The sequence below is a fragment of the Rattus norvegicus genome, chromosome 12 (genome assembly GCF_036323735.1).
Source record: "Rattus norvegicus strain BN/NHsdMcwi chromosome 12, GRCr8, whole genome shotgun sequence".
In the NCBI taxonomy this organism is placed as follows: Eukaryota; Metazoa; Chordata; class Mammalia; order Rodentia; family Muridae; genus Rattus; species Rattus norvegicus.
The window spans coordinates 10825405-10853146 of NC_086030.1; the positions used below are offsets into that span (position 1 = coordinate 10825405).

The 27742-nt window shown below is 48.2% G+C and overlaps 1 protein-coding gene, 2 long non-coding RNA genes and 1 other non-coding gene across 8 annotated transcripts; 2 read left to right on the forward strand and 2 right to left on the reverse strand.

The window, feature by feature from the left end:
• The first annotated feature begins 6481 nt into the window (after nt 1–6481).
• Nucleotides 6482–11426, forward strand: LOC102551736 (uncharacterized). 3 transcript variants are annotated; one of them, XR_005491774.2, is made up of 5 exons: nt 6482–6824; nt 7724–8742; nt 8825–9033; nt 10119–10237; nt 11073–11426. It is a non-coding gene; the product is annotated as an uncharacterized LOC102551736 (long non-coding RNA). The 3 variants fall into 3 exon arrangements; XR_005491773.2 differs by lacking the exon at nt 11073–11426 and having other exon boundaries at nt 6484–6824; nt 10119–11000; XR_595232.4 differs by lacking the exon at nt 11073–11426 and having other exon boundaries at nt 6486–6824; nt 7727–8742; nt 10119–11000.
• LOC120095879 (uncharacterized) lies at nt 10382–16630 on the reverse strand. Of its 3 annotated transcripts, none has more exons than XR_005491776.2 (3): nt 13873–16028; nt 13270–13770; nt 10382–10800 (listed from the first exon to the last, which is right to left on the reverse strand). It is a non-coding gene; the product is annotated as an uncharacterized LOC120095879 (long non-coding RNA). The 3 variants fall into 3 exon arrangements; XR_005491777.2 differs by having other exon boundaries at nt 10382–13362; nt 13468–13770; nt 13873–16024; XR_005491775.2 differs by having other exon boundaries at nt 10382–13770; nt 13873–16630.
• Nucleotides 16631–18589: 1959 nt separating this feature from the next.
• ps19l2 (ribosomal protein S19 like 2) lies at nt 18590–18949 on the reverse strand. Its single transcript, XM_039090087.1, has one exon. The coding sequence runs from the start codon at nt 18947–18949 to the stop codon at nt 18590–18592; it is 360 nt and encodes a 119-aa protein (XP_038946015.1).
• A 7125-nt stretch (nt 18950–26074) lies between these two features.
• On the forward strand, nt 26075–26148 carry Trnan-guu11 (transfer RNA asparagine (anticodon GUU) 11). The gene has a single exon. It is a non-coding gene; the product is annotated as a tRNA-Asn (tRNA).
• The last annotated feature ends 1594 nt before the right edge of the window (nt 26149–27742 follow it).

Here is a 27742-nt window from a genome sequence, read left to right on the forward strand (position 1 = left end):
CTTCAAGCCAAGCTCCACTGATGGCACCACACCACAGACAAGTACCACAAGGCTCGGAAACCTTAGGTACCTTTCTATAACTAACTAGGGAGAGAGAACTTGGACTCCGTTTCTAAGCCTGCACTGCCCAGAGGGTAGGGTAGGGAGGAGGGGGACACAGCTAGAAGAAGAAACAACGGGGTTAAGAAGTTGCAGCCACTTTTTTTGTTTTTTGTTTTTTTTTTTTTTTTCCTTTTTTTCGGAGCTGGGGACCGAATCCAGGGCCTTGTGCTTGCTAGGCAAGTGCTCTACCGCTGAGCTAAATCCCCAACCCGCAGCCACCTTTTAAAGGTGCGGTGGAGCGCGCCTTTGATCCCAGTAATCGGGAGGCAGATGTCTGTGAGTTCGAGGCCAGCCTGATCTACACAACTAGTTCCAGGACAGCCAAGGCTACACAGAGAAACTCTGCCTCAAAACACACAAACAAAACAAGCAAACGAACAAAAAGAACTTGTTGCTGACGGTGGGGGTCAGGTTTGCATGTTTCTAGGCTACTTGCACTTTCCTCAAGAATGAAACAAAAACACACCCAGATTAGTGAAAGTAACAGGGAAAACTATATTCAAAATAAAGCAAGATCAGAAAACACTGCCAGAGGGCAACAGGCCACAAGACTGGACGCTCAAGGGCCCCAATTATTGCTTGGAGCTTTCTACTGTGGGATTCAAGGGAAGTGGGGGTGGGGCAGCAACTAAGGGGCTTAGCGAGGGTGGCTCTTTGTCTCGATTGGACATTTTTCTCAATATGGTCATTTTTTTTTCACTCATGTCTATTCCCGCAACACGTCCAGTTTTAATCATAGGTATGCTTACTTGTGCATAGGCGTCAATGGGTAGACAGGAAACTCTCCTTAAAGACACCCACTTGAAGACACCATTTTAACTTACATCCAAAATGGCTCTGCCTTCTTCCATTCTTTGGGCCCCGATGCACTGGAGATGTACGCGAACAGACACCGCTGTCTAAATTTGACGGTTGTTGGGGGTGAGGCGTGTGGTGTGGCCATATGGGATCTGACAGAAAGCGGGTTCTGATAAACTGATGTCACTGCTCTGCAGGGCCCGTGTGCTGGGAAGGACTCTCGGTGATGGTTTTCACATGTCAGTGGGTGTTAAAGTCACCCAGAGGGCTTTAAAAAAAAAAAACCCTCACGCCCAGCTGCATGGATGTAGCAAATCAGAGTATCTAAGCGTAGGACACAGGCATCCTTCTTGTTTAATATTGCTCAGGCGATTCTGATGGGTGGACGACTTTGAGAAATACTGACTGTAGACACCCGAGGCTAATAGACCAGGAAGAAAGACTTGGCCCTAGCGGCTTGGGGTTTAGTGTTTCTTTGATGGGTTTAGTAAACCAAGGCTTGGGAATGGGCAGGTTTCAATGACCAACATGAAATTATATTTTCGAATAAAAATCCAAGCCAACAACAGGTTGGCTTGACAGGTTTGTACATGCCTAAGAAGACTGTGAAGGGAGGAATGACAAAGTCAGTTGATTTGCCTGTGGCAGGAGAAGTAGACAGAAGTCATCCCGAACTCAGGCCTGCAGTAACGTCTTAGCAGGCTCTTGAGGACAGATGCTCTTATCTGACTATGAATATATTTCTTTTCTTTTCACTTTGAAAGCTGAGTTTCATGGCCATCGAGGGACCAATCACCCTGGGTTTCAGAAGGGCACTTGCTTAAATGGAAACCCTTGAAAAAGACCCTAAGATCCCAAGGCACGTGAGGACATCGGACAGAGGATTTTTCAGAAGGTTCTAGACATCTGAACACATTGTAATTTGGAGGACCCTTCCTAACCAGACAGTGCCTTCTGCGGGGCTTCAGTATGAATGGAACCTCTGTGCAGGACCATACTTAGTGTCCTAGACCACATCCCACACACTCCAGCCTACCTGTGGATCTTGGGTTTGTACCGCCTTCCCACACTGAGTGAACTGACAGTTACCTAAGCTCAGGAACATGCAAGAATGGCAAGGAGATCTTGGCTCCCAACGTCCCTGAAGATGCCCACTATCTTCTGGCCATGCAATATGACTGAATTGTGTTCTCAGGGTCCTGGAGCATCCTTTAGAATAATAATAAAGGTAACATCTACCAAGCACGGTGAATGTGCCAGGACCTAGTACTTTATAGCCAGAGTGTCACAGTTCAGAGTCTCAGTAGGGTGGGTGCTCTTACTTACCCTCTTCTTCATACAGTCACTTTAGGGAACAGTCACAGTCAACTTTACAAAGCATGGCCCTCAACACCTCACCTGTCAGACCTGAGTGGGGCTTAAGCGACTGATCCAATGCTACGCAACCTGGAGAAAGAGCAATGTGGGGAGGAGCCCAGGAGCCCACCAGAGCCAATCACAAAGGAATCTGCCCGGTGTTATCCCCTCCCCCCCGCAACGGAAGACCCCTTTTGACTGTGACAGGAGTCCCACTGGAAGTGAAAGCCCAGAACTTCAATGCGTGGCCAACAAGTGGCCATGAATGGGGTTCCCCAATAAGTCAAGTGAGTCTCTTAACAGGAAGCGAACAGTAAAGATATCGCACCAAAAACCCAGGGCCTGGTGGCAAGTTTGGAGGCAAGAAGCAGCCATCTTTGTAAAAAAGACAAGAAGCACTTGTCAACATTTTCTGGTCCTCACACTTCTCCCACTGGAAGCCTTGTGAGAGCCATCAGTGGGCTGAAAACCAACACCGTGAGTGCTGCTCACACCGGTAGGGACTCAGTGTCATCGGTAAACACTGCTCTACATCCGCTTTCTTGCGGAAGCCCCACTATGAGGAGACTGAAGGCTGCCCTCCCCCGACCGTGTGCCATTTTCAAAAGGGAGCAGAAAACATTGGCCAGCTTTTCCCACTAAACAGAGAGGTGTCCAAAGCTGGCTGGGATTCTGAACGTCCTGCCAAAGGGCTTTGGCCCGCAAGTTAGCATGTCCGTCACCCTGTCACCCCATCTCAAGGTTACTCAGCCTGTGTGCTCTGCAGAGAAGGGGGCTAACACCACAGGGGGCATTCAGTGAGATCTGTCACTTTCTTCAAGACAGAGAGGAATCGGTTGGCTGCTTACTAGAAGTCTGACCCCAGAATTCAGAAACCTGGCTCAGAAGTAGATTGAGTTGGAAACGGATCTGTTAGCATTCCGGCTGCCAAAAGCTGCCTCGGGGAGAGTGTGCCCTCAGAGCCATTGTGTGAGGCCTTGGAACTGGACAGTGTAGGAGGCACGGTAGAATATGTATATGCATAAGCACACACAGTTTCCACATGTCACACACACACACACACACATCTATACACACACACACATCTGTACACACGCACACATCTATACACACACACATCTACACACACACACATCTACACACACACATCTATATACACGCACACATCTATACACACACAGATTTACACACACACATCTACACACACACACACATCTATACACACACACATCTACACACACACACATCTACACACACACACATCTATACACACACACATCTACACACACACATCTATACACACACACATCTACACACACACATCTATATACACACACATCTACACACACACATCTATACACACACACACATCTATACACACACACATCTATACACACACACATCTATATACACACACACATCTATACACACACATCTATATACACACACACATCTATACACACACATCTATATACACACACATCTATACACACACACATCTATACACACACATCTATATACACACACACATCTATACACACACACATCTACACACACACACATCTATACACACACATGTATATACACACACACATCTATACACACACACATCTATACACACACATCTATATACACACACATCTATACACACACACACATTTATACACACACACACATCTATACACACACACATCTACACACACATCTATACACACACATGTATATACACACACACATCTATACACACACACATCTATACACACACATCTATATACACACACACACATCTATACACACACATTTATACACACACACACATCTATACACACACACATCTACACACACACATCTATACACACACATGTATATACACACACACATCTATACACACACACATCTATACACACACATCTATATACACACACACATCTATACACACACATTTATACACACACACACATCTATACACACACATCTATACACACACACACATCTATACACACACACACACACACACACATCTATACACACACACATCCACTCATCACAGCACCGATGGCTCATGCATCCTCAAGGCTCCTCAGTGTAAGGTTTCCTTGGTTCAGAAGTTTCCACTTGGGCGTGGTGGCACTAGCTTATAATTCCACCATGCCAAGGCAGGTAGGACAATCATGACTTGGAAGCTCGGACTGCAGCAAGGCTCTGTCTCAAATAGAAAGGAGACGTAACCTAGGACAAGTCAACCATGCTCCATGGAGCTACACCAAGAAATTTTGGGCATCACAGATTGATCTTGATGGGTGAAGGGGACAAAGTTGAGTGAGGAGGGCAAGGGGTGGGTCTGGGGAGAGTTTGGGAGGGGTGGATATGGTTGAAGTGCAGTGAGTAGAATTCACAGAGAACTAATGAAAAGGCAGGAGCGAAAGGAGGAGGACCGAGAGGAGCAGGGAGAGAAGGGAGAGTGAGACAAGGAGGAAGAGAAAGAAAAAAAACAGCAACAAGTATGGTGGCGGTGGTGCTGCTGGTGCTGATGGTTGTGATGGTGGTGATGGTTGTTATGGTGGTGGTGGTGGTGATGGTAATGGTGGTGATGGTGGTGGTGGTGGTGGTGCTGATGGTGGTGTTGGTGATGGTGATAGTGGTGGTGGTTGTGGTGGTGGTGGTGATGGTGGTGTAGTGGTGAGGTTGAAGGGAGGGGCTACATAACTACTCTGCACCTGGAACCCTTGTTCCCACACCCTGATCTGTGCCAGAGCTGCACCACCTGCCTGTTCTGTGTCCACGTGAGAGCACCATTGCCTGCCCATTCCTGAGGGCACTGTCTACCCCCAGCCTTCCCCTCCCTGCTACCCAGGGTGGAGGTAAGTAAACTTATCTACCTGTGCAGTCAGGGTTGTCACAGTGTATCAGGACCAGGAGTTGCAACATTGCCTCACTTCCGTGTACCATGCAGAGGAAGCCCTGTTGTCAGGTCTGTAGGACAGTGTGTTATGTTGACACTTCCTCTTTCTCAATGCCAATGTCACTTGATCAGCCTGTCCTACCACAGTCTCCTCCCTCAAGTCCCTGGGGCTTACGATCCTAGTCCCTTCCCTCTCTTTAGGAAACAAACCCCCTCCACCACCATTAATGCCCCATCTCCAGAAGATGTCCCTTCCTGCATCTTGGGAAATCCTCTCAGGCTCTGCTCAAAGGCACACGTAGCCTCCTGCTATCAGACATCTGCTGGAGAAACAGAATGAGAGGAAGTTCTGTGGGCTGATGTAACCACAGCTGGAGGGAAACTGGTGGCAGAATGACAAGGAACTCATCTTTTCTCATAATGGTGTTGAAAGATGTTTCAAAAAAATTCCTGGTGTCTTGGTCCTGGCTCCTTACAAACCTAACGCATGTCCTGTTATCCTGTGGGTCCTAGCTCCTTACAACTGTAACACGAGCCTAACACATGGGCCGATATCAGTTCAGTTTTGTCCCCAAAATTTGACTTGGAACTTCAAAATACACCTTACTTGTAGTCAAGGTCATTGCTGATACGATTCATCCTACTGGGACTCAGAAGATGACAGCAGGTAAGGGCTCTGTCTGCTCTTGTGGGGTACCTGGGTTTGGTTCCCAGCATCCACAATTCCGGCTCTGTGAGACCTAGTGCCTTGCTGACCTCTATGGGCACCAGGCACACCCATGATGATACCCAGGCATGATAAAGCATGGCGAAACATCCATATACTAAAAAAATAAAATAAATTGGAATACAGAGGGCCTTCATCTGGTATGAACAATGCTCCCATAAGACCCTGCAAAAGACACACTGGGGAGAAACGGCACATAATGATAGAGTCAAAGACAGGAGTTATCTAACTACAAATTCAGGAATGATGACGTTTGCTAGCAACACCAGAAACTGAGAGCATGAAGGATTCCTCTCAGAGCTCTCAGAGAGCATAGCCCTGCCGACCCCCTGACACTGGACTTCCACTCTCTGTGTGAATCTTTTGTTTGTTGTACGTCACTGTGAGAACGATAAGAGCTCAGATAATCCATCCACGAGAGTGGTCCCAGCTCAGAGTGCCTCCTTATGGCGCCCCCGCACCCCTCCCTGTAGAAGGTGCGTGTGCTTCAATCCATCCCACTGAAATGAAAAGCTGTTTTTTGGCTGAAGCCAGTCGTGCCCTAACCTGCTTACTGTCACATATCACAATAGCTCCCAGAAACAGAGACAAGATTTGGCTGAAGGAAGATAAGTGACCACAGTATACAGCGTACTTGGGTTGACAAATGCTGCACGCAAGAAATGACATAATTGCCCTTCTAGAAACTTGGGCAAACACTTGCTGGAAGTCACACAGTAAGGTCCCCAAACCAGTGCGTCCTTTACCCTGTCACTAAGCAACAAAAGGCCAGGCCCAGAGCTGTCGGCTGGTATCATCACTGGGACCCAATATCTGACAACATGTCGTCTCTGGCTTTGACATTGATTTATGGGAGGTTTTAAGGAGATGGGTACCACTCAAAGATTCAAGTTTTTCAGATGTTATCAGTATTCCGAAGAGGGAGCTGCTCTCAATGTTGTAAGTAGAGCTGTCCAGTAAAATATAGGAGACTCGATTAAATTTTAATTTTGCACACTGAATAGTGTTCTGGCATGAAAGCATCTCAAATATGGCGCGTGCTTTTGTGGGTTTGAGGGGTTTAAATATCCTTTGTTAATCCTTTGACAGTTTCACATGGGCTTGTGATGTATTTTGATTGTAGCCACCACCCTGAATCTTTCTTCTTCTGAACAAGATCAGCTCCTACTTTCATGTTGTGTGTGTGTGTGTGTGTGTGTGTGTGTGTGTACTGTGAGTGTACCTGAACATACACATGTAGTGATAAATATGTATATATTGTATGTATATAGATATATGTATATATATTATATTAGATATTGTACATGTGCCTGATCATATGCCACACCACATAAATGCAGTACCCTCAGAGGCCAGAAGGGGGCATCAGGTCTCCTGGAACTGGAGCTACAGTCAGTTGTGAGGCATCACATAGGTGCTGGGAACTGAATCCCGGTCCTCGGCAAGAGCAGTAAGTGTTCTTTAACCAGTGGGCCACCTGTCCTGTACCTGGGACAGTTTTAAAAAGCCACATTATATTTGTCACAACTCACTGGACTGTGCATTTTAAAATGTGCAGAATTTACAACAGGCGAACAACATCTCTAAAAATAAATGCCCTATTTGCTTAAGCTTGGAAGGTCGGGTTTCTGTGAAAGTGGCTGACCGTGAGCCCTGACTAATTAAAAGATTAAAAAAAGAGCGGAGAACGGAAAGCACGTGGAATCTGGGATTATCAGCCTGCTAGGCTCAAGTCTTGAGGGACGGGGGTGTGGGGGAGCTGTACTGGATGCCAAATGACATTTGGGTTAGATTGGGGAGGAGAAAAGAGATGTTATACCTCATGCTTTGGTTCCCAGCAGCTGCCGGTTGGTGTCTCTGCCCCTGCCTTTGCCCATGGCTCCTCTCTGGATGAATTTGGAGTGATTTTAGCTCAAAGCAGCTTTTGCAGCCGCACAGGACCCTCCGCACAGGACCCTCCGGTGGAAGAGCCCTCCCTTCGCCTTTCAATCTACCCAAATCCATTGTCCACAGGGGGGAGAGTCTGCTCTGCAGGCTCCTAGCCTTGCTGGTAAGAGAATTTTAAAAATAGCCTCGGAAGGGAACTGGAGGACAATTTATTGGAGTCAGCGAGCTACAGAGCAACAGGGAGACGCCGAGCAACAGGGAGACGCCAGCAGCTGCCGAGAGGAGAGGAAAAAACAGAGAAATAGAAACTCAAAGTCCTCGTAGAGTACAACGAAAAGACAGTCTACGGAGGACGCTGTGGTAAAACCAGGAGAGAAAGAGCTGGTGCCCAGAGCCCTTGTTCCTCCAGTGTGTGAAGGAACACAAGACCGCTTTCTTCTCTGGGTAATGTGGACCTTGGACACAAAACCAGCAGCTCCTCCTTTCAGGTCAACAGAGGAGGAAGTACTTAACCTTAGTGTTATTTAGGATAGTTTCATAGCCAGCTAAGACCCTGCTCCAGGTAGCCTCAGACTCAGGACAGGTCTAAGAAGGAAGGCGTCTCACTGCCGGTCACTTCACTCTTGTCCACTCTGCTGGAGATCCGTTGGACCAGGAGAGAGTGACTAGAAGCAGTGATCCGCCAATGGCTTCCCTTCAAGTTTTGTTAGCATCGAGTCACTTTAAGGCCCATGTCCTTGGTTCCTCTTTAACGCGGCAGCTCTTTCAAGCGTCTTGTGGATCTTTATCGCCTATGGAAGGCCAGCGCCAGCTAATTTTTTTTTTTTTTTTTTTTTTTTTTTTGGTTCTTTTTTCCGGAGCTGGGGACCGAACCCAGGGCCTTGCGCTTCCTAGGCAAGCGCTCTACCACTGAGCTAAATCCCCAGCCCCGCTAATTTTTAACATAGCAATGGAAGACCAGTGATTAAAGGTGAGCTAAAAGCAACATGCGGGTTTTTTCATTATGTTTTATAAACTAGCCTTTTAAACTTTGCCCCTTCCTTTTTACTTAGTTGCTGCTGACGCCATTCCTGCCGATTGCCTCAGAGGAAGCCACCATATTGGAATTCATATGAGGGGTCACCCCCAAGCTCCTTATAATACTCCCACTCAGCCAGCCCCAGTGGAGACTCTCAGAACAGAAACCTGAAGCTGTCCGTCTGTCTAAACCGCATGCCTTCTGGGGAATGCGCATGTCAAGCTATCAAGTACAAATCCTAAGGTATCCTCCGGATTCCTTATGGAAACCAAGTTGGGGATGGGGGAAGGGTGTCTAAGATAGGGTTTCCATTGTTGTGAAGAGACACCATGACCAAGGCAACTCTTACAATGACAACATTTAACTGGGGCTGGCTTACAGGTTCAGAGGTTCAGACCATTATCATCAAGGTGGGAGCATGGCAGCATCCAGACAGGCATGGTGCTGGAGGAGCTGAAAGTTCTGGATTATTCCAAAGGGAACCAGGAGAAGATTGTCTCCCATGTAGCCAGGAGGAGGGTGGCAAGCCCACCCCCACAGTGACTCACTTCCTTTAACAAGGCCAAGCCTACACCTCCTAATAGTGGCATTCGCTGGGTATTCAAGCATATTCAAACCTCCTCAGGGTGTAGGGATTCTATTCCTAATCCCTGCTCCTCCCATTTGCTGGGAAGACACCAGCAAATGCTGCTGCTGCTGCTGCTGCTGCTGCTGCTGCTGGCCGTAATGGCAGTGCTTGCGATAATTACTAATGGCAATATACAAAGATAACACTCTTGGAGCCACACGAAGGAACACGTGAACCAAACGGAATAACTCAGCAGGGCAATTCCTTTCTGTCATGAAGCGGTTACCCAAATTGGTACCATCAAAGCTTACACAGCCAAGATGGCCTCCCTCTTTTATCCCTGACGCATGTGGGGGACTGTATCTGATCCCACTGGTGGGAGACCAACTTCACAACCCCCCCCCCCGGAAGAGGAAGGAGAAGGGTCAGGGAATGTGGGCCCGTGTTAAGATAACTAACTTCGATTAAAAAACAGAACCAACCAGAGAAATAAACACTTCCCACGGTGATAGGTACAGTAGGAGCTGAATTGTCTTTTTGTGGGAGGGGGGAGGGGAAGAGTCGCTAATCTGGAAAGGCGACTAGGCTCATCCTGCCGCTGTGTCCAGGGACAGGGAGGACTGCACAGCTCTGGCTATGAAGTACCTCTTTGAAAGTATTCAGATGCGAGTTCGACAGAGAGGGGTTGTTGAGGGAGGTGTGGTGGTTTAAATGAGAAAATTTCCCTGTAGTCTCAGATATTTTGAATGTTCCTTTCCAGTTGGTGGCACTGTTTGGGGACACTTAGAAGGTGCAGCCCTGCTGGAGGAAATATGTCACTGGAGGTGGATTTTGAGAACGTGAACCCTCACCTACTTCTTCATGCTTGTGGCTTGAGATGTAAGTTCTGTATCATGCCGCCCTGTCTGCTCCCACCTGACATCATGGACTCTCCCCCTCTGGTACTGTAAACCAGAATAAACCCTTTCTTCTCTAAGTTGCCTTGGCTATGAGGTACTATCACAGCAACTGAGACATAGCCAGTACAGAGGGTGGTGAATTTATTAGAAGAGTTATCACCGCCACAGGCAGATGATGGCATGGCAGGGGTGGGGGTGAGGGGTGAGGCTCTGAAGAGAGGAAGTGAGGGATCCCAGCAGGAAGTGGGAAATTCTTCTCTTTTTCTGAGGATGGGAGTGGCTTCGCAGAGTAAGCTCTGTAAGCTCCGCAGCCAGGCTCTCTGATTCCCACACAGAAAGCAGGCAGGCTGGTGTGAAGCAGGGTTTGCGGCCATCAGTACACACTTGGATGTCACTCCCTGGCACCTGGGAGTCTGTTAGCTTGAGATTCACAGTCAATGTCTCAGCAGGCGTCAGCTGGTTCCGGTGAAAGGAGAAGGGCCAAGGCAGGTAGTGGGGCAGCTGGATGCTAATATCACATCCGTCTACTCTTAACATGGGCTCCTGAGGTAAGAGCAGAGAAACATTCATCTCCCAGCAGAAGTGGCCAGTGGAGGCTCTGCTTTTCCCCACTCACCAGCCTATGGAAGATAACTTGACTTACCCAATCTGGAACTGTGGGAGACACACACACACACACACACAGACACACACACACACACACCACACACACACACCCCTGCAGGTGTGCAGCCCCGCCCCCTTCCCAGCCCCAAGGCAAGCTGACTCAGGCTGACTTATTCCTAACTGTCCATCTCACCAGGCTTTTCCTGCAGGTGGCAAGATGCAAAACGGCATGCAAAGCTTTCAGGCAACCACATCATTTCAGAGTGATGGACGCTACTGTGCTGCACTCCGATCCCCCACAAACCACACAGGGACCGTTGATGACCCCTGGCATTCCTGTCTGAGCTGCCTGGCTGCTATGCCCTTCCTTCTGATGAAGTCGTTTCCTCCAGGAATGGTATTACCACCTGCCATCATGACTGTAGTGGAGACCCCCAGGGTACACTGGCCCTGCAGAATACCCTGCCCCTGCTGTGAGTCTGCTAGGCAGAAAACCGGCGAACATGCTTGTATCTCTCCCTGATGTCAGAACGTATTGAATAACAATAAGTTCACAAGCCGTATCGGTTTGCCAAGTAGTCCCTGTTTCCCTTGAGAGCTGGCTGTTGGCAAACGTGAGTTCTTTTATTTCTGATGTTCAGTATTGACTCTCACATCACACATCACACATCACACAGGAAGTGTTTCTATATATGCTGTTCCAGTGTATGGAGTAGATGTAAAACCTGTCAATGTTGAGGAGGCCACAACAGCGGTTGCAAAGTTCAAAGAGGTCTCCCTGGAGGCAGAAGCACAACTGGATGCTGACATTACATTTCCATACATTTAACCTGGGCAAATACAGGTGTTAGATAAGATATCAGCAAATTCAGGCCTTTCCGGGTAGTATGCTTCCTTAATCCTAGCACTCTGGAGAAAGAGTGGGGTGGATCTCTATGAATTCCAGGCCAGCCAGGGCTACATTGTGACAGTTAGAAACAGGCTGGAATCTTTTGGGTGTTTGGCCAGGTTTCCAGCTTGGGTGAAGCTAGAGGTGAGAAGAAAGACTGGGTTTGGATGGATGGATGGATGGATGGATGGATGGATGAATGGATAGATGATGGACGGGTGGATGAGTGGATGGATGATGGATTGATGGATGAGTGGATGAGTGAGTGGGTGGCTGGGTGGCTGGGTGGGTGGATGGGTAGGTGAGAAGGTAGCTGGATGGGTGGATAGATGCAATTCAACCAATGCAATGGTCACTGAGCTCAGGTGAAGCCCTCGGAACAGCCGAGCATTCCCTACCTGTGTGTCCCTTGATGGCACACTGTATGTATGGTCAGATAAAATACCAGGAGGCCTTACAGTGTTAAATACCCTCCTCCCCATGGCATTCAGGCCAGGGTGCTGCACCCTATGACCATCTGGTGGCTTCAAGTTCTCCAACCTAGATTTTTTTTTTCGGAGCTAGGGACCGAACCCAGGGCCTTGCACTTGCTAGGCAAGCATTCTACCACTGAGCTAAATCCCCAACCCCTTCCAACCTAGATTTTATGACATGGTTTTAATGTGTCTGTACAGTCCTATGATCCAAATATATTTGGGTACGTTCATAGATAGCCATAGTTACCGTCCTTAGCCTGTACCCCAAAAGCCAAATTTAATTAGTAAGTCAATGAAAAGAGCCAAATGGAGACCAAAAGGCAGAAAAGGGAGATGCATTCAATGTGGCCACACTGAGAAGAAGGACACAGAGAGATCTAGGACCCTTCAGACACACCAGAAGAAGGCATCAGATCTCATTACAGATGGTTGTGAGCCACCATGTGGATGCTGGGATTTGAACTCAGGACCTCTGGAAGAGCAGTCAATGCTCTTAACCTCGGAGCCATCTTTCTAGCCCTACACTGTCTCTCCTTTAGAGTGATGTGACAATGTGTATATCTCTTTCATGAGAAAAATTTCCCCGACTGGCCCAGGCTTTAGGCTTTCTGTTCTCCCAGCATTAGGTTGTGGGGGGAGGGTTGTAACTTTTGGCGGGTCTATTGTTTCAATGCTCTGAGAGGCAAAATGAGGGACAGCAAGTATCTCTTTTTACTACCTTAATCCCTGCTAGACTGGACAGGGGACATTTTACTTATAGGAATGAGTTATGTGTCAACCTGTGCTTCCTGGACGGTACTGAACAGATCAAGTCTATATGGCTACAAACCAGTCACTCTACCTCTATTTTTATGCTTAGAGCCAAATGCTGCTTGTTAAATGGAGTCACAGCAGCCAGGAAGCAAAGGAGGGAGGACGTGATCCCACTATCTCCTTCAAAAGCCTGTCCCTACAGATCTAACTTCCTCCGCTAAGCCCCACCCGCTAGAGGATCCATCACCTCCCCTTGGAAGGGCAGGAGGTAGTCAAGGCTGCGCAGACCTGTACTGTGTCAGGACTGAGTTAGCAAAATGTCGCGTCCTCCTGTCAGACAGGATCTTCCAGAGAGCAGAGGATGCGCCAATGTTTGATTGTCTTTAAAAGGAAGACACAATTTTAAAATGCTTGCATTGACCTCGGCTACTGCAGCCCTGTCCGTTTTTCCCAGCCCCAGCAGAATAGAATTTGGAAGCTCTTCACCCTGGCTCGTCTTCTCCTTCCGTGTTTTCTGGCTCGGTCCCAAATCAGACTTCATCGGGTGCGACAAAGCATGACATGAATCCCAACGGGCTTGGCTTGGGGCCTGTTGTGAAATCTGTAAAAAACGATGTTTACATCCTGGTGCTTTTCTCTTCCCGTATCACCTGGACAGGTATTCCCCTCAGGCTGTCTGTATCTGTCACGGAAGGCAATTTCACGAGAGGCTTCCTTCCACTTGGGATTTCCGGGCGGAGGGGTTGCTGTTAGCATCTGATTTGCACCGAGTCGGTTGGCCTCTGCTGCCTAAGAGAGAGGCAAGAGACAGGCTTTCTACAACACTGGCAGTCTGGCTTCATCTCTGCCAACAGATCGGCAGCAAAACAGGCGCCCCCCTGTCAGACCTACCTGAAGCGCCCTCTCTGATGCGGTCCTATCTGTCAGCCGGAGGACCGGCTCTGGGAGGTGGATGTTGTTCCTCGGGCTCCAAAGGCCATATGCTAAAAATATTGCTGGCAGAGACTGACACCCGAAGAGCTCTTGGCAGTGAGGATACTGTGCTGTGAAGTGGAGCCTTTCCTTCAGAGAAGGATCTCCCCGCTGCCCAGTGTAAACAAACACACTGCCCCGCCCTCAGGGAGCTCTGAGAACAGGGAGCGGCTTCTCACTCGGGATGACTGGGAATCCCTCCTCTTTCTAGCCTTACACCCTCTGCTTCCTGGTCTAAGCGTCCTCTTTGGGTAAAGGAGATCTCGATACCCCATAGTTGTGGGTTGAGTATCCCCGCACAGCAACGTGTTGAAACAAACACGTGGAGGTTTCAATGAATGGATTAATGTCTTTCTTGTGTGTTTTGGGTAGTTCTCGGGAGAATGAGTGAGTTCTCACTCCCATAGTGCCGGATTAGTTCCTGGACAGTCAAGTTGTGAGAAAGAGAGGCAGCCTCTTCTGAAGCAACACACAGCCTTTGCCAACCAGACATGGCTGCCCAATCTTGGACTTCTCAGGTTCCAGAACAATCAAATAAAAACAAACAAACAAACAAACAAACAAGTGATTGGGGACTCAGGTGACCTCTTTAGTGACAGAAAACTGAAAGGTCCCAAGTGTGAGACTCAAGGAGGATAAATGGGCAGATCACCACCCCCTTAGGTAAGAAGTTTACCGTGGGCGTCTGAAGAGACAACTCAGCAGGGAAGAGCCTCTTCCAGAGGACCAGAGTTCGATTCCCAGCACCTGCATTAGGCAGCTCACTCTAGTACAGATTTGTATATCACTCCAGCTCTATGAGATGTAACTCTTTTGACCTTTGAGAGCACGCTCAAGTGCTCTCGGACGGACACACACACGTACACAGAAAACGAAAAGTAATGTCTTAAAAATAAATTTATTAAACGAGTTATCAACATCACAGGCATGCAGATAGCATCATAACTGGACTCTTAGAATTCTGGCCCATGAGGATGTTTTTATTTTGAAGACTTATTTATATTTCCCAGGTGAAGCGGTGCACGCATCTAATCCCAGCACTTGGGAGGCAGAGGCAGGCAGATCTATGTGAGTTTGAGGCCTGAATGATCTACAAAGAGAGTTCTGGGATAGCCAGGGCTGTTACACAGAGAACTCCTGTCTCAAAAACAAAACAAAGGTCTATTTTTTTAATTGCATGCATATGTACATGGGTGTGTTCTTGTATGAGTGTAGTGCTCACAGAGCCTAGATGAGGGTGTCACATCCCCCAGGGCTGGGGTTATCAGGCGGTTGTCAGCCACCTGACCACATGGGTGCTGGAAACAAAACTTGGGTGAGATCCACACTCTTGATTGCTGAGCTGTCTCCGGTCTTTTTAACAGCTATGAAGGAGGGAAGACTGCCTCAGAGCCCTAGCCTGCAGCCACACTATCTCTAACTCCCCAGGAGCAGGGAGAGAAGCGGGAATTCCAGAGAAGGGAATGTACGGCCCAGAGGATATGAAGTCAGGACGTAGTTTTAGCTGAATTTTGTTGCCTGAGTTGGTAAAGCTCTAGTTGAGGTGTGCCCGTGTTGTGGGATGGTGTTGCGACAGCACTAGTAGCCATTTGATGGCCAGACAGTGTATTTAAGAATTCACAGACAGGAGCTGGACAGTAAGAGTGTGCACCTTTAATTCCAGCACTCGGGAGACAGAGGCAAGCCAGCCTGGTGTGCAGAGAAAGTTCCAGGACAACCAGGGACACACAAAGAAACCCTGTGTGATGGTTGGTATATGCTTGGCCCAGAAAGTAGCACTATTAGGAGGTGTGTGAGGCTCTGTTGGAGTGGATGTGGCCTTGTTGGAGTAGGTGTGTCACTGTGGGTGTGGGCTTAAGACCCTCACCCTAGCTGCCTGGAAGCCAGTATTCTGCTAGCAGCCTTCAGATGGAGATGTAGAACTCTCAGCTCCTCCTGCACCATGCCTGTCTGGATGCTGCCATGTTCCCACCTTGATGATAACTGACTGAACCTCTGAACCTGTAAGCCAGCCCCAATTAAATGTTGTCCTGATAAGAGTTGCCTTGGTCATGGTGTCTGTTCACAGCAGTAAAACCCTAACTGAGACACCTTGCCTCAAAAAAAAGGGGGGGGGGATAATTAACGGACAGGCTATTGGTAGCATCATCCTGTGGCATCGCCTGTGGCAGTAGCGACACCAGAATCAACTATGAAGGAGGAGGGCTCCAGATGGTGCGACTGGAGCAGCTTGGGTCTTGGGTTCTTACATTTGCAGTCTTTTTATTTAAAAATGAAACGGAGGGGGCGGGGGTTGGAGATTTAGCACAGTGGTAGAGCGCTTGCCTAGCAAGCACAAGGCCCTGGGTTCGGTCCCCAGCTCCGAAAAAAAAAATGAAACGGGGGGATAGTTATTTTAGAAAAGGAAGGTAGAGGAAGAACCAAGGGGTAATGGTTGTCCTCTCAAGTCTAGCTTCTTCTGAGCTGAATATGGGGTGTTGCAGGGTCAGGGAGGGGTCTTCTGTGTCGAGTAGGTAGTCAGGACTTGATTTCTTGGACAAGAATTTTGTCACAGGGGGCTGGAGAGATGGCTCAGCAGTTAGGAGCACCGACTGCTCTTCCAGAGGTCCTGAGTTCAAGTCCCAGCAACCACATGGTGGCTCACAACCATCTGCAACACAATCTGATTCCCTCTTCTGGTGTGTCTGAAGAGAGTGACAGGGTACTCACTTATATAAAATGAAAAAAAAAAAAGAATGTTGTCACAGAAAGGTAATAGATTGACTTTTAATTTTTTTTTTTTTTTGTTCTTTTTTTCGGAGCTGGGGACCGAACCCAGGACCTTGCGCTTCCTAGGTAAGCGCTCTACCACTGAGCTAAATCCCCAGCCCCGACTTTTAATTTTTTTAAAGATTTATTTCATGTATGTGAGTACACTGTCACTCTCCAGACACACCAGAAGAGGGCATCAGATCCCATTACAGACGGTTGTGGGAACTGAACTCAGGACCTCTGGGAGAACAGTCAATGCAGCTAACCACTGAGCCATCTCTCCAGCTCCCAATAGAATGACTTTTTAAAAGGCTGTGATAGCCTGAGGTCTTCTTAGCCTCGGATCTGTAACATCCTAACTCTCCATACCCAGACACTATTGGAGTTTTATCGACCAAGCTCAGATAAAGCTGAGTTTCTAGGACTTGAACCTAACCGGTGCCTTTCACTGTCCTTTCAGATTGCCTCAGCCCTTGACGTCACCCGTTTTCACTAAACAGACTTTCCGTGGTCTTTGCCCACATTAATACAGGGAACTCTCAAGCCGTGTCTCTGCCTCTAGTGCTCCCTCTTGGCAACCCAGACATGCACAGAATTCACACTAGCCTTGGTTTTGCATCTCCTGGAAAACGTTGCCCCGTAGTTCACAAAACAGAATGCAACACCTCCACGTCTCTATTATCTATTCATTGCTGTGTGACAAATTCCTTCCAAAAACTAGTGACTTATTCTAACAATAAAATATTACCTTTCCAACTAGAGGGATTGGCTCAGCAGTTAAGAGCGCCCATCAGTCACACCAGAAGAGGGCATCAGATCCCATTACAGAGAATCAGGGTTCGGTTCCCAGCACATACATGGCAGCTTACAACCTTTTTCTGTCTCTGTGAGCATCAAATGTGTTGCGCAGACATGAACGCAGGCCACTATTCATGCACTCACAAATAAATAACTAAATCTAAAGATTAAAACAGAAGACAAAAAGAACCCTGTATTATCTCATTTTTCCCGTGATCAGAACTCCAGGGGTATCTTAGCTGAGCTTTCTGACTCAGGGTCTCTCTGGGGTCAAGAATCACCGCTAAGACGGCTCACTCACGTAGACCACGCTGTAGCTAGACGGCTCACTCACGTGACTCAGTGTGGTCACGTAGAACACGCTGTAGCTGGCTGTTGGCAGGAGACTTTATTTCCTCTCCGTGTGAGTTTCTCCTTAGACCTTCTGCATCCCCATGAAAGGGCACCTGGCTTCCCACAAAGCAGACAGGAAGGAAGTGGCCGTACACTCCTCAACCTGGTCCTGGAAGAGCTAGCCCATCCTCCCAGCCACATTCAGTTGCCGAGTCGGTCACGGTGTTTCAAAGATGAGCAAGAAGACACTCCCAGGGCTGGAGAGATGGCTCAGCGGTTAAGAGCACTGACTGCTCTTCCAGAGGTCCTGAGTTCAATTCCCAGCAACCACATGGTGGCTCACAACCATCTGTAATGGGATCTGATGCCCTCTTCTGGCCTGTAGGTGCACATGCAGGCAGAAAGCTGCATGATGTATACATGATAAATAAATAGATATTTTAAAAAAAGAAGAAGACACTCGCAACGGCTGGAGGATGTGAACAGGTTCACAAATGAATGCTAGGCGGCAGCTGGCATTTGGAAGGGGCCAGGATAACACCACAGACTCGGTGATGATTCAAAAGAGGTGTCTTCCGGCCAGGGACTTAACTCCGTTGCAACAGACTGTGAGAGCAGCAGCAACCCAGCCAAGAATGCCAAAGAAACCGGATGTGGTGTGTCCATCTCACCTGGACTGTCTTATTTTTTTTTTAATTTTTAAATTTTTATGAATGAGGCAATGTATTAACCCAAGATCCTTTGTTTTAACGCTTCATGTTAGTAGCTGCCATCTATCCAGCCATCCTGTACAGATCTCTCTGTCCCTGAGATTTCGGCCCTTTTCCACCATTTTCAGTCCCTCCAGGGCTTGGAGGACCCGACAGGCCACACCCTCAGAAGTAGCCTCTGCTGAAGTAGCTGGGCCTGACACCCGTTTCTCTGCTGCCCTCCGTAAATCTTGGTCATAGAACCAACCCCCGTACCAGTTCTCACCATATGGGGTAAGTTCTTTAGGTTTGGCCAACTGGACTGTGTCCATCCATTCGGGGACTTTGAGCTTCCCAGACTGTTTGAGGAAGGCTGCCAGAGCTCTGACGAACCCCTGCTGGTCTTTTACAGTAACTCTAGGCATTGTGCTCCCGCTGCAGGAAAGTGGCTGGACCATCTTCTGAACCCCCAGATTAAACAACCACACCAACATCACTTGCTTTCCCTATTGGGAAATTAAACGAAGACAATTAAAAAAAAATGGAAAAGGTGACGACCTAGTGTGGTGGCACACGCCTTTAGTCCCAGCACTTAGGAGACAGAGGCATGCAAATCTCCGAGTTTGAGGCCAGCCTGGTCTACAGAGCGAGTTCCAAGACAGCCAGGGTTACACAGAAAAACCCTGTCTCGGAAAACCAAAGGAGGGAGCTGGCAGTCAGGGGTGGAACAAAACAAAAGGTGATGTTTCAGCATTTGCTAGTGGAGGGAGTCCTTGGCATATAGCATATGAGTTGAAGCAAAATGAACCAGTTCCCCTCTGAAAGTGCCCCATAGCTGCCCTTCCTTCTGTACTGGGCAGCCATCCTGCACAGCACAGGAACACGGGTGGGTGAATCCTTGTGATGCCATCAAGTCTACAACCTGAGGACCTAAGAAAAACCAAACACGATAGCATATTCCTGCAATCCCAGCACCTAGGGGGTGGGAACAGGAAGATTGTGAGTTGAGGGTAACCTGAGCTATACAGAAACTTCCAGGGGCAGCCTCAGGAAAACCACAAGACAGGACTGGTGAGATAGCTTAACCAGAGAGCACTTGCCTAGCAGGTACCAGGCCGTCTGTTCAACCCCCAGCACCAGGAAGAGGAAGCAAGAAAACACACCCTGTTACATTGACTCAACAGCAGACTTCGCCATTACTCGACGCAGAGGGTCAATAACGGGATGGGATGTTTTACTTTCTATCTCGGATTTCTGAAGTATCCTCACACATGCTCATTAATTTTTAACGTGCTTCCGTGGGCGTGATCTACATCATGCACATAAAAAGAGTTCCTAAGATCTATGTGCATTTGAAAACTTAATCAAAAGAACACCCGAGTATTTACCGCCTGCTTGAGACGTGTATATCACTTTATTATTAATAACGAGCACCTACTAATTCCTAGGTATTTATGATGTGCTGGCCCCTGCTGCCAGTATTTTACATATAATATCTGCCAGGTCTTCCCAACACCCTTGTGAGTTAGCTACTCTTAGCATCATCTGACTAACAGAAAGGCGGGTAGGGAGGGGGCTTTCGAGGAAGAGCAACCAAGCACAAGGTACCAGAAAAGGCGCATTTAGATCCTGGCCAGCATCTGAAAGAGACATAAAAAGGAAAAAGAAAAACTTACTCCTTTCTGGCTCAAGGTGGGCAGACCAAGCTGAACCTCACGGTTGCTCAATTCATAAGAACTGAACAGTGTGTGTGTGTGTGTGTGTGTGTGTGTGTGTGTGTTTACTACACACTCTGTGTGTATGGTGTGTGCCTGTGTGTGTGTGTGTGTATACGTGTGGTGTGTGTGCATGTGTGTATGGTGTGTGTGTGCCTGTGTATGCATGTGTGTGTATGTGTGTGTCTGTGTGTGTGTGTGTGTGTGGTGTATGCATGTGTGTATGGTGTGTGTGTGTGTATGTGAGTGGTGTGTGTGCATGTGTGTATGGTGTGTGCCTGTGTATGCGTGTATGCCTGTGCGCATGTGTGTATGGTTATGCGTGTGTATGTGTGTATGCGTGTGTATGCGTGTGTGTGTGTGTGTGTGTGTGTGTATTTTAGCATGGCTTGAGGTGAACCTGCCTTCCTGGGGGTGGTCCCTCAACCAGGTCACTGAGGGACCACCTCCTCACTTGTTAGATATCCACCCAGGCCAGAGATTCTGTTCTCTTGGCCATAAGTTTCTCCTTTCTGAACCCTTACTGCCGCATCCAGAGTGTTCGCTTACAGATAGAACAGCCATCCACACTGCAAGGTAGCCCTGAGGGAGCCTGACGAACAAGGAACGAGATCTTAAATACTCTAATCCTGTGGTTAAAAAGGGAAGTCAAACTACAGGGGACTGGCCAGATGCCTCAGTGGTTAGGAACACTGACTACTCTTGCAGAGGACCCCGCCCAGCACCCGCGTGGGGTAACGTCAGTTTGAGGGGATCCGATGCCCTCTTCCGACTTCTGCAGGCTCCCCTAAGAGTGTCTACGGCTGCATTCTGGTGAAATAGAGAATTAAGGCATCTTCAGGGAAGCATGTTCTCCAGGCTTCTGTAGAGCCATCACCTGAGAATCGTGTTCTGTTATGGTTTGTTTGCGCTGCTGGGAATCAAAGCTATGAGCTTGTCTATGCCGTACAGGTGCTGTTCTACCACTGAGCTGCTTCCTCAGCTAAAACTGACCTCTTAAAGCTGTGCTTGGGGGTTGGGGATTTAGCTCAGTGGTAGAGCGCTTGCCTAGCAAGCGCAAGGCCCTGGGTTCGGTCCCCAGCTCCCAAAAAAAGAAAAAAGAAAAAAAAAAAAAGCTGTGCTTGGAAGAGCTGGCTCCACAGTCAAGAGCACGAGTGGTTCATGCAGAGGACCTGGGTTCGAATCCCAGCATGGTGACTCCTAATTGCCTAATGGCCTCCATAGGGACCAACCATTCACAAGGTGCACAGACACACATAAACATAAAATAAAGGCAGATAAATATTAAAAAAAAAAAAAAAGCTCAGACAACTCTGCCTCAAAGACCCGGGGACCCAGTGGTACACAGTGGTCTCATTCCCTGGCCCTTGCCACAGTCTCCCCTAGTCGTCTGCTTCCCATCTCAAGGCCCTGCTTTGAAGTCGTCTGAACTCCAGCCATCTCTCCCGCCTGCAGTGGGTTCCTTTCATTAAAAAAATGTCAGTCGATTATACAAGTAAAACGGGCTCTCACCATAGGACTGCGTGTTTATTGAGAGAGTAAATCAGCAGATAGAAAACACTGCCCCCAAACCAATTAAAGAAACAAAATTGTCTTTTTTTTTTTCCAAATGGAAGACACACTTATGGGTGTATTAAATTAAGAAAAATCAATAAAAATGATAAAATGCAATTCCAGAGAATTCTAGGAGAAGCAGTCTGCTTATCCAGCGTGGTGGGGGAAGCTGAAATAGAGACTTCGGTGAGAATGAGACCGAGAGGGAGGCTTTCCTGTCGTTAATCCCTAAAACGTGCTGTCCGCCGAGAGCTTCCTGTCTCCCCCTGTTAAAAGTCTATAAAATGTGTCTGTCCTTTGTCCCCTCATCTTGTTACCCACCAAGGACAGGATAACGCCGATGGCAAACCAACCACCGATCTGTATCTTACACGAAAACATCCCGCTCCTTACACTGCGAGGGAGGTGTGACGTGTGCATCGCCCTCGAGATGACAGACCTCAGAACATTCCGTCCCCCGGCTAGCTGTCTCTGTGACTGGCTAGCCCGAATCTCTCCTGTATTCGCATCTTCGCATCGGCCCTCTTCGCTCCCGATTACGACCTCTACTGGAGTTCATACTGCAGTCTTGGTTCTTATTTCTGTAATCATGGTCGATCCTTATGTTGGATATGGCTGCCTTTTGGGGCACCATCCAGGGACACACAATAAGACAGGCTCTGGGATGTGGGTGTTGTACTTGGCACCCAGGTGTCCTGACAGCCACGCCCTCTCCACGCCCACTCTCCAGCTTCTCCGGCAGCTCCCACAGCCTCCCTTCCCAACGTGGATGGGGCTCACCATCATTGCCCTTCCTCACCTCCCTCTGCGCAAGAACCCTTGCCCTGTGCCGGTTACTTTTTACCTGACAGAAGCATCTGTAGAGAAGATATCTTGTGTATTGTACGGATGCATCACCTGTCAATTAAAAAGCCTATGGCGGGGTTGGGGATTTAGCTCAGTGGTAGAGCGCTTGCCTAGGAAGCGCAAGGCCCTGGGTTCGGTCCCCAGCTCCGAAAAGCCTATGGCTTAGGCAGGAAATAGGAGATATTACATCCGGGAGGCAGAAAGGATTCTGGGATACAGCCAGGCGCACAAAGAGTTGCCTGGGAAGATGTGATGAGACGATCACATGGTACCTGAGCATAAATAACCAGCCACATGGCAAAAACGAGTGAGTTATTTTAGTTATGATGCTAGTCAGAGAAGAGTCTAGCTATATGGCCAAGGTATTTGTAAATATAATTTGAGTCGGAGTCTTATTTCTGGAAGCATAGGGCTGGGAAGTAGAACCAGCCCAAATTTCTGTAAGCGTCTTAACAGAGGAAGGTTAACTTTGGCTCACAGTTTGAAGGTGTCCAGTCCCCAGGAGTACTGACTGGCAGGTCACATGGCCTCCGCAGTCAGGAAGCAGAGAGAGAGAGAGAAATGCTGGTGTTCAGCCTGCATTTTCCCCTTCATTCAGTCTGGTACCCGTGGGATGGCGGCTCTCATGTTCAGGGTGGCTCTGCTCAGTTAACCTTTTCTAGAAACACGTTCACATATATGTCAGAAATGTTCTTTGGGGGTGATTCTAATTTTATCAAGTTGGCAAGAAAGACTAACTTGCAGGACTGGAGTGGCAACGGTTCTGAGGGTAAGAGCTCTTGCTGCTCTTCCAGAGGGCCTGAGTTTGGTTCCCAGCACCCATAGCAGGCAGCTCACAACAGCTTCCAACTGCATCTTTCTTCTGGCCTCCATGGGTACCCACACAGGCACACAGACACACACATAATTTTTAAAAAGTTTAAATAATAGAAAAAGGTTTAACTTACATTCCTTATTCTAGACTTGGGAAGTCTGTTCCCCAAGTGGCACCCTGTAATCTCTGCTCTTGCTCAAACACACGCTCCCCCATGAGGTATAAGGTCAGAATCTCCAGGACAGACCCGAAAGTCAGCAGCCAGCAGCCACTTTCTTACCAGAACCACGTGTCATTATTAACAGCAGAGACTCGAAGGCTATGCTAGTTCCCTTGTGCCAAGCCTGGGCAGAGAGCCAAGGAGGGCAGCCTTTGGGGTATTTGGTAGAACACAGGCTTCGGGACTCCAGCCTCTGGTCTCTTTTTTAAAGATTTATTTATTTATTATATATATGTACACTGTAGCTGTCTTCAGGCACACCAGAAGAGGGCATCAGATCTCATTATAGATGGTTGTGAGCCACCATGTGGTTGCGGGGATTTGAACTCAGGACCTCTGGAAGAGCAGTCAGTGCTCTTAACTACTGAGCCATCTCTCCAGCCCCCTGGTCTCTTTTTATATCGAGTGCTAACTTCCAGCAGCCCAGCCACCTTCCCACTACAGCAAAGCTGGGCTCTCACTGGGTGGAGCACACAGAAGAAAAATAAGAGAATCCAAAATTCAAAAGAAGGGTCCAGGGCTGGAGAGGTGGCTCAGTGGTTAAGAGCACTGACTGCTCTTCCAGAGGTCCTGAGTTCAATTCCCAGCAACCACATGGTGGCTCACAAACATCTGTAAGGAGATCCAATGCCTTCTGGTGTATCTGAAGACAGCTACAGTGTACTTATATATAATAAATAAATAAATCTTTAAAAAAATGACTTCAAAAGAAGGGTCCAAAAAGACGTAGGGTAATGGAAAGCGAATTCATTAGGGCAGTTGTCAGTTTTTAAAATGTGAAGAAGCTGGAAGCTTGTGAGAATATAAAATGTGGCAGACACAGAAACTCAACTTCTGGATTCAACAAAACTAAGAGACTCGACAGTTGTCAGTACGGCCATGTTCCTAGAAGTCAGCCACGGAGAACTGAAGGAAAAGTGTAGTGTAGACACGCAGTGAACTAGTACTCCGAGTAGAAGAGACGGAAATCATGATTAGTGCTCCTGTATGGATAAGTCATTAGGACATCACACTGAGACCAGCCAGTCACAAATGGACAAGGACTGGATAATTCCACCTAGGGGAGTTACTTAAGAATAACTCAATTAGGGGTTGGGGATTTAGCTCAGTGGTAGAGCGCTTGCCTAGCAAACGCAAGGCCCTGGGTTCGGTCCCCAGCTCCGAAAGAAAAAAAAAAAAGAAAGAAAGAAAAAAAAAGAATAACTCAATTAGTAAAGATAGAAGACAGAAGGGGACTTATTAGAAAAAGAAGGGAGAGGAGGGAATTGTTTAGTAGACGGGAGTGTTGGTCTCATATAAATGTACTTAATTCTGTTTGAACCGTACGCTCTAAAGTGGTTAAAATGGAGCTGGCGAGGTGGTTAAGAGCTCTAGTTCCCAGCACCCATGTTGCCAACTCCGGCTCCAGGAGGATGTAGACACCCCATTTGACCTCTGAGGGCACTGAGCTCAGTACACACATCAGCACCACCCAGATACATGATTAAAATAAGTCTTTGAAATATGGCTCCAATTATACCAAAAGAATAGCATTAGCGAGAGAAAGAGGAAGGGGAGGGTGGACCGGGAGGGGGGCAACGTTGGGGATGTAAATAAATAAAATAATTAATTTAAAAAAGAAAGAGGAAGGGTAGGCAAACTTGAAGAGTGTGACCTGGGATTGGTGGAGTTGTCCCCCGCCCCACCCCCGTCTGTGGGGTGATGGGGGAAGGAGAGGTCTGACAGGGGGGCTCTGGCAGATCTATCCAAAGACTTACCCTTCCTCTCCTTTCCCTCCTCCCTCTCATCTCCCTCCTCCTCTTTCTCCTCCTCTTCTTCCTCTCCCTCCTCCTCCTCCTCTCCCTCCTCCTCCTCCCCCCCTTCCCCCACTCCTCCGAGTGGGTACAATGCTACCTACCCCAACCCTCCCGAGGCAGCCCGAGGTGGGTGGGTTAAATTCAGAAGTCAGGGGAAGGCCTAGTCGTCACTAGCTATTTAAACGAGCGTTTTAATGGCTGTCTCCTAAGCCATGAGTGCTCAAAGGAAGCTCTAGCCCTCTAAGGGGTGTAAATTTATTCCCAGGAGGTGACGGGGAGGGGCGGCGCGGTAGCTTTTTAAACCTATAAAGTATTAGATACCTATGGCCCACACAAAGAGCCACAGTTTATCAACCTCGTTAAACAACCTTGAACAAGGGCAGGGCGCCACTGTTCGGAGCCCACGCGGATTCTGGGAGCCTAAGCCGGCGCCGCCCTGCTCTGCGGAGGATTTGCTGGGTTCGGCGGCTCCGCCCCTCCCCGCCCTCGCGCAGTCTCAGCCCGCAGGGCGCAGCAGGACCCGGCGCCTCCCGGGAGTCCAGGGCGGCGACGCCCATGCTGGCCGCGGCAATGTGTACAAAGCGCGCGGCCGCTGTGGCAGCTGGGTCTCTGTGGCGCAATCGGTTAGCGCGTTCGGCTGTTAACCGAAAGGTTGGTGGTTCGAGCCCACCCAGGGACGGCAGCTTTCATTTTCGCAAAACATTTTTAGAAATGCTTTCAGCGCTTAGAGACGCTCAATCGGCTTGCCTGCTTGCTTGCTTGCTTTCTACAGCTCAAGCTAAAACACCCCTTCCTCCACCATTATTCAAGAGGATACATGTAAATGTATTTCTAGAGCTTGGTCCAAGTCTGATCAGGAACATGCGTTTACACTGGAAACCAGCAATCCAGACCACCCAGAAACAGCATTATTCGTGTGGCTCACAAACAACCACGGAAGTTACTATTACAGTCGGTGTCTATTTCCAAACCAAGGAGCAAGAGATGACACCGTGAGCAGAGTGAGTTTGGGGACAGCAGGCCACACTGAGTTTAGCTAAGCAGCTCCCAGATTTGGGCAATGGGTTTGAATCTAACTATTTAACCTTAGACTGCTGGCAGGTTTTGTTTTTTTTTTTTTTCCCCCCTCAAATTTAACTTAATCAGAAAGTGTATGTGTCCATGTTTAAAAGTTTTAAAAGAGAGCCAGGAGTGGCCATGCATGCCTTTAATACCAGAACTCAGAAGGCAGAAACAGAAGGAGCTCTGTGAGTTTAAGGCTAACCGTGGTGAGCTCCAGGACAGCCAGGGCTACATAGGGAGTCCTTGTCACAGAGGACGTTTTATGTTTTCTCACGGCTTTCCATAAAGACAGGTAATCTGCTACTATAACAACCTTTTCTTCCAAGACTGAAGTTGTGAAGTGAGAGCTTTGTCTTTTGGGATCTACATCCACACTCATAAAGAGAACTGGAGTCTACAGCCGTGGTTCTCAATGTCTGGGTCGAGACCACTTTGGGGTCGCATATTAGGAATTCTGTATTAAAGATATTCATATGACTCATAACAGTAGCAAAATTACAGTTATGAACAAAACAGTTTTAGGTTGGGGTCCCCACAACTTGAACTGTATTAAAGGGTGGCAGCATTAGGAAGGTTGAGAACCACTGCCCTGTGATGACACACATACACTGCCGATCTACACCGCCTCTCACTGCTGGTCACATCTGGCTTCTGACTACTTGAAATGTGGCTATTACAACTGAGAGATGAGGGTCAAAGTAACACCAGGCCCTGGAGTAGCATAGGAATGGAGACGGCGCTGTGCACCCATCCAGCCCCGAGCTCTATCCTAGCCCTACACAGGAACAGGGCCTTCCTGTGAGGGCCAAGCTGGCCTAGAACTCATGGCCCGGCTGCCTCAGCCTTCTGAGTGCTGGGATTACAGGTGTGCACTGCCATTGGCACACAGGTGGAGGTCAGAGAACTTTTGGAAACCAGTTCTCTTCCCCACCCTGAGGGCACCAGAGACTGAGCTCAGGTCTTTAGGCTCTGCGGGGAGCACCTTCCCCCGCTGAGCAATCTCACAGGGTTAAATTTAAGCAGAAGAAACTAAATGTGAGAGAGTGAATTATGAACAATTCCGGATTAGAGGGTGAAGCTCAAGACTGCAATGGTTAGGGGGTTTGTGTTCCCCAAGTTCCTGGGTTGAATTCCTCACCGTTGATGGTACTGGGCCCTCATCAGGGGGGTGTCCTGCACAAGAGACTGGGAAAACTGGTTTGTCCTTTCTA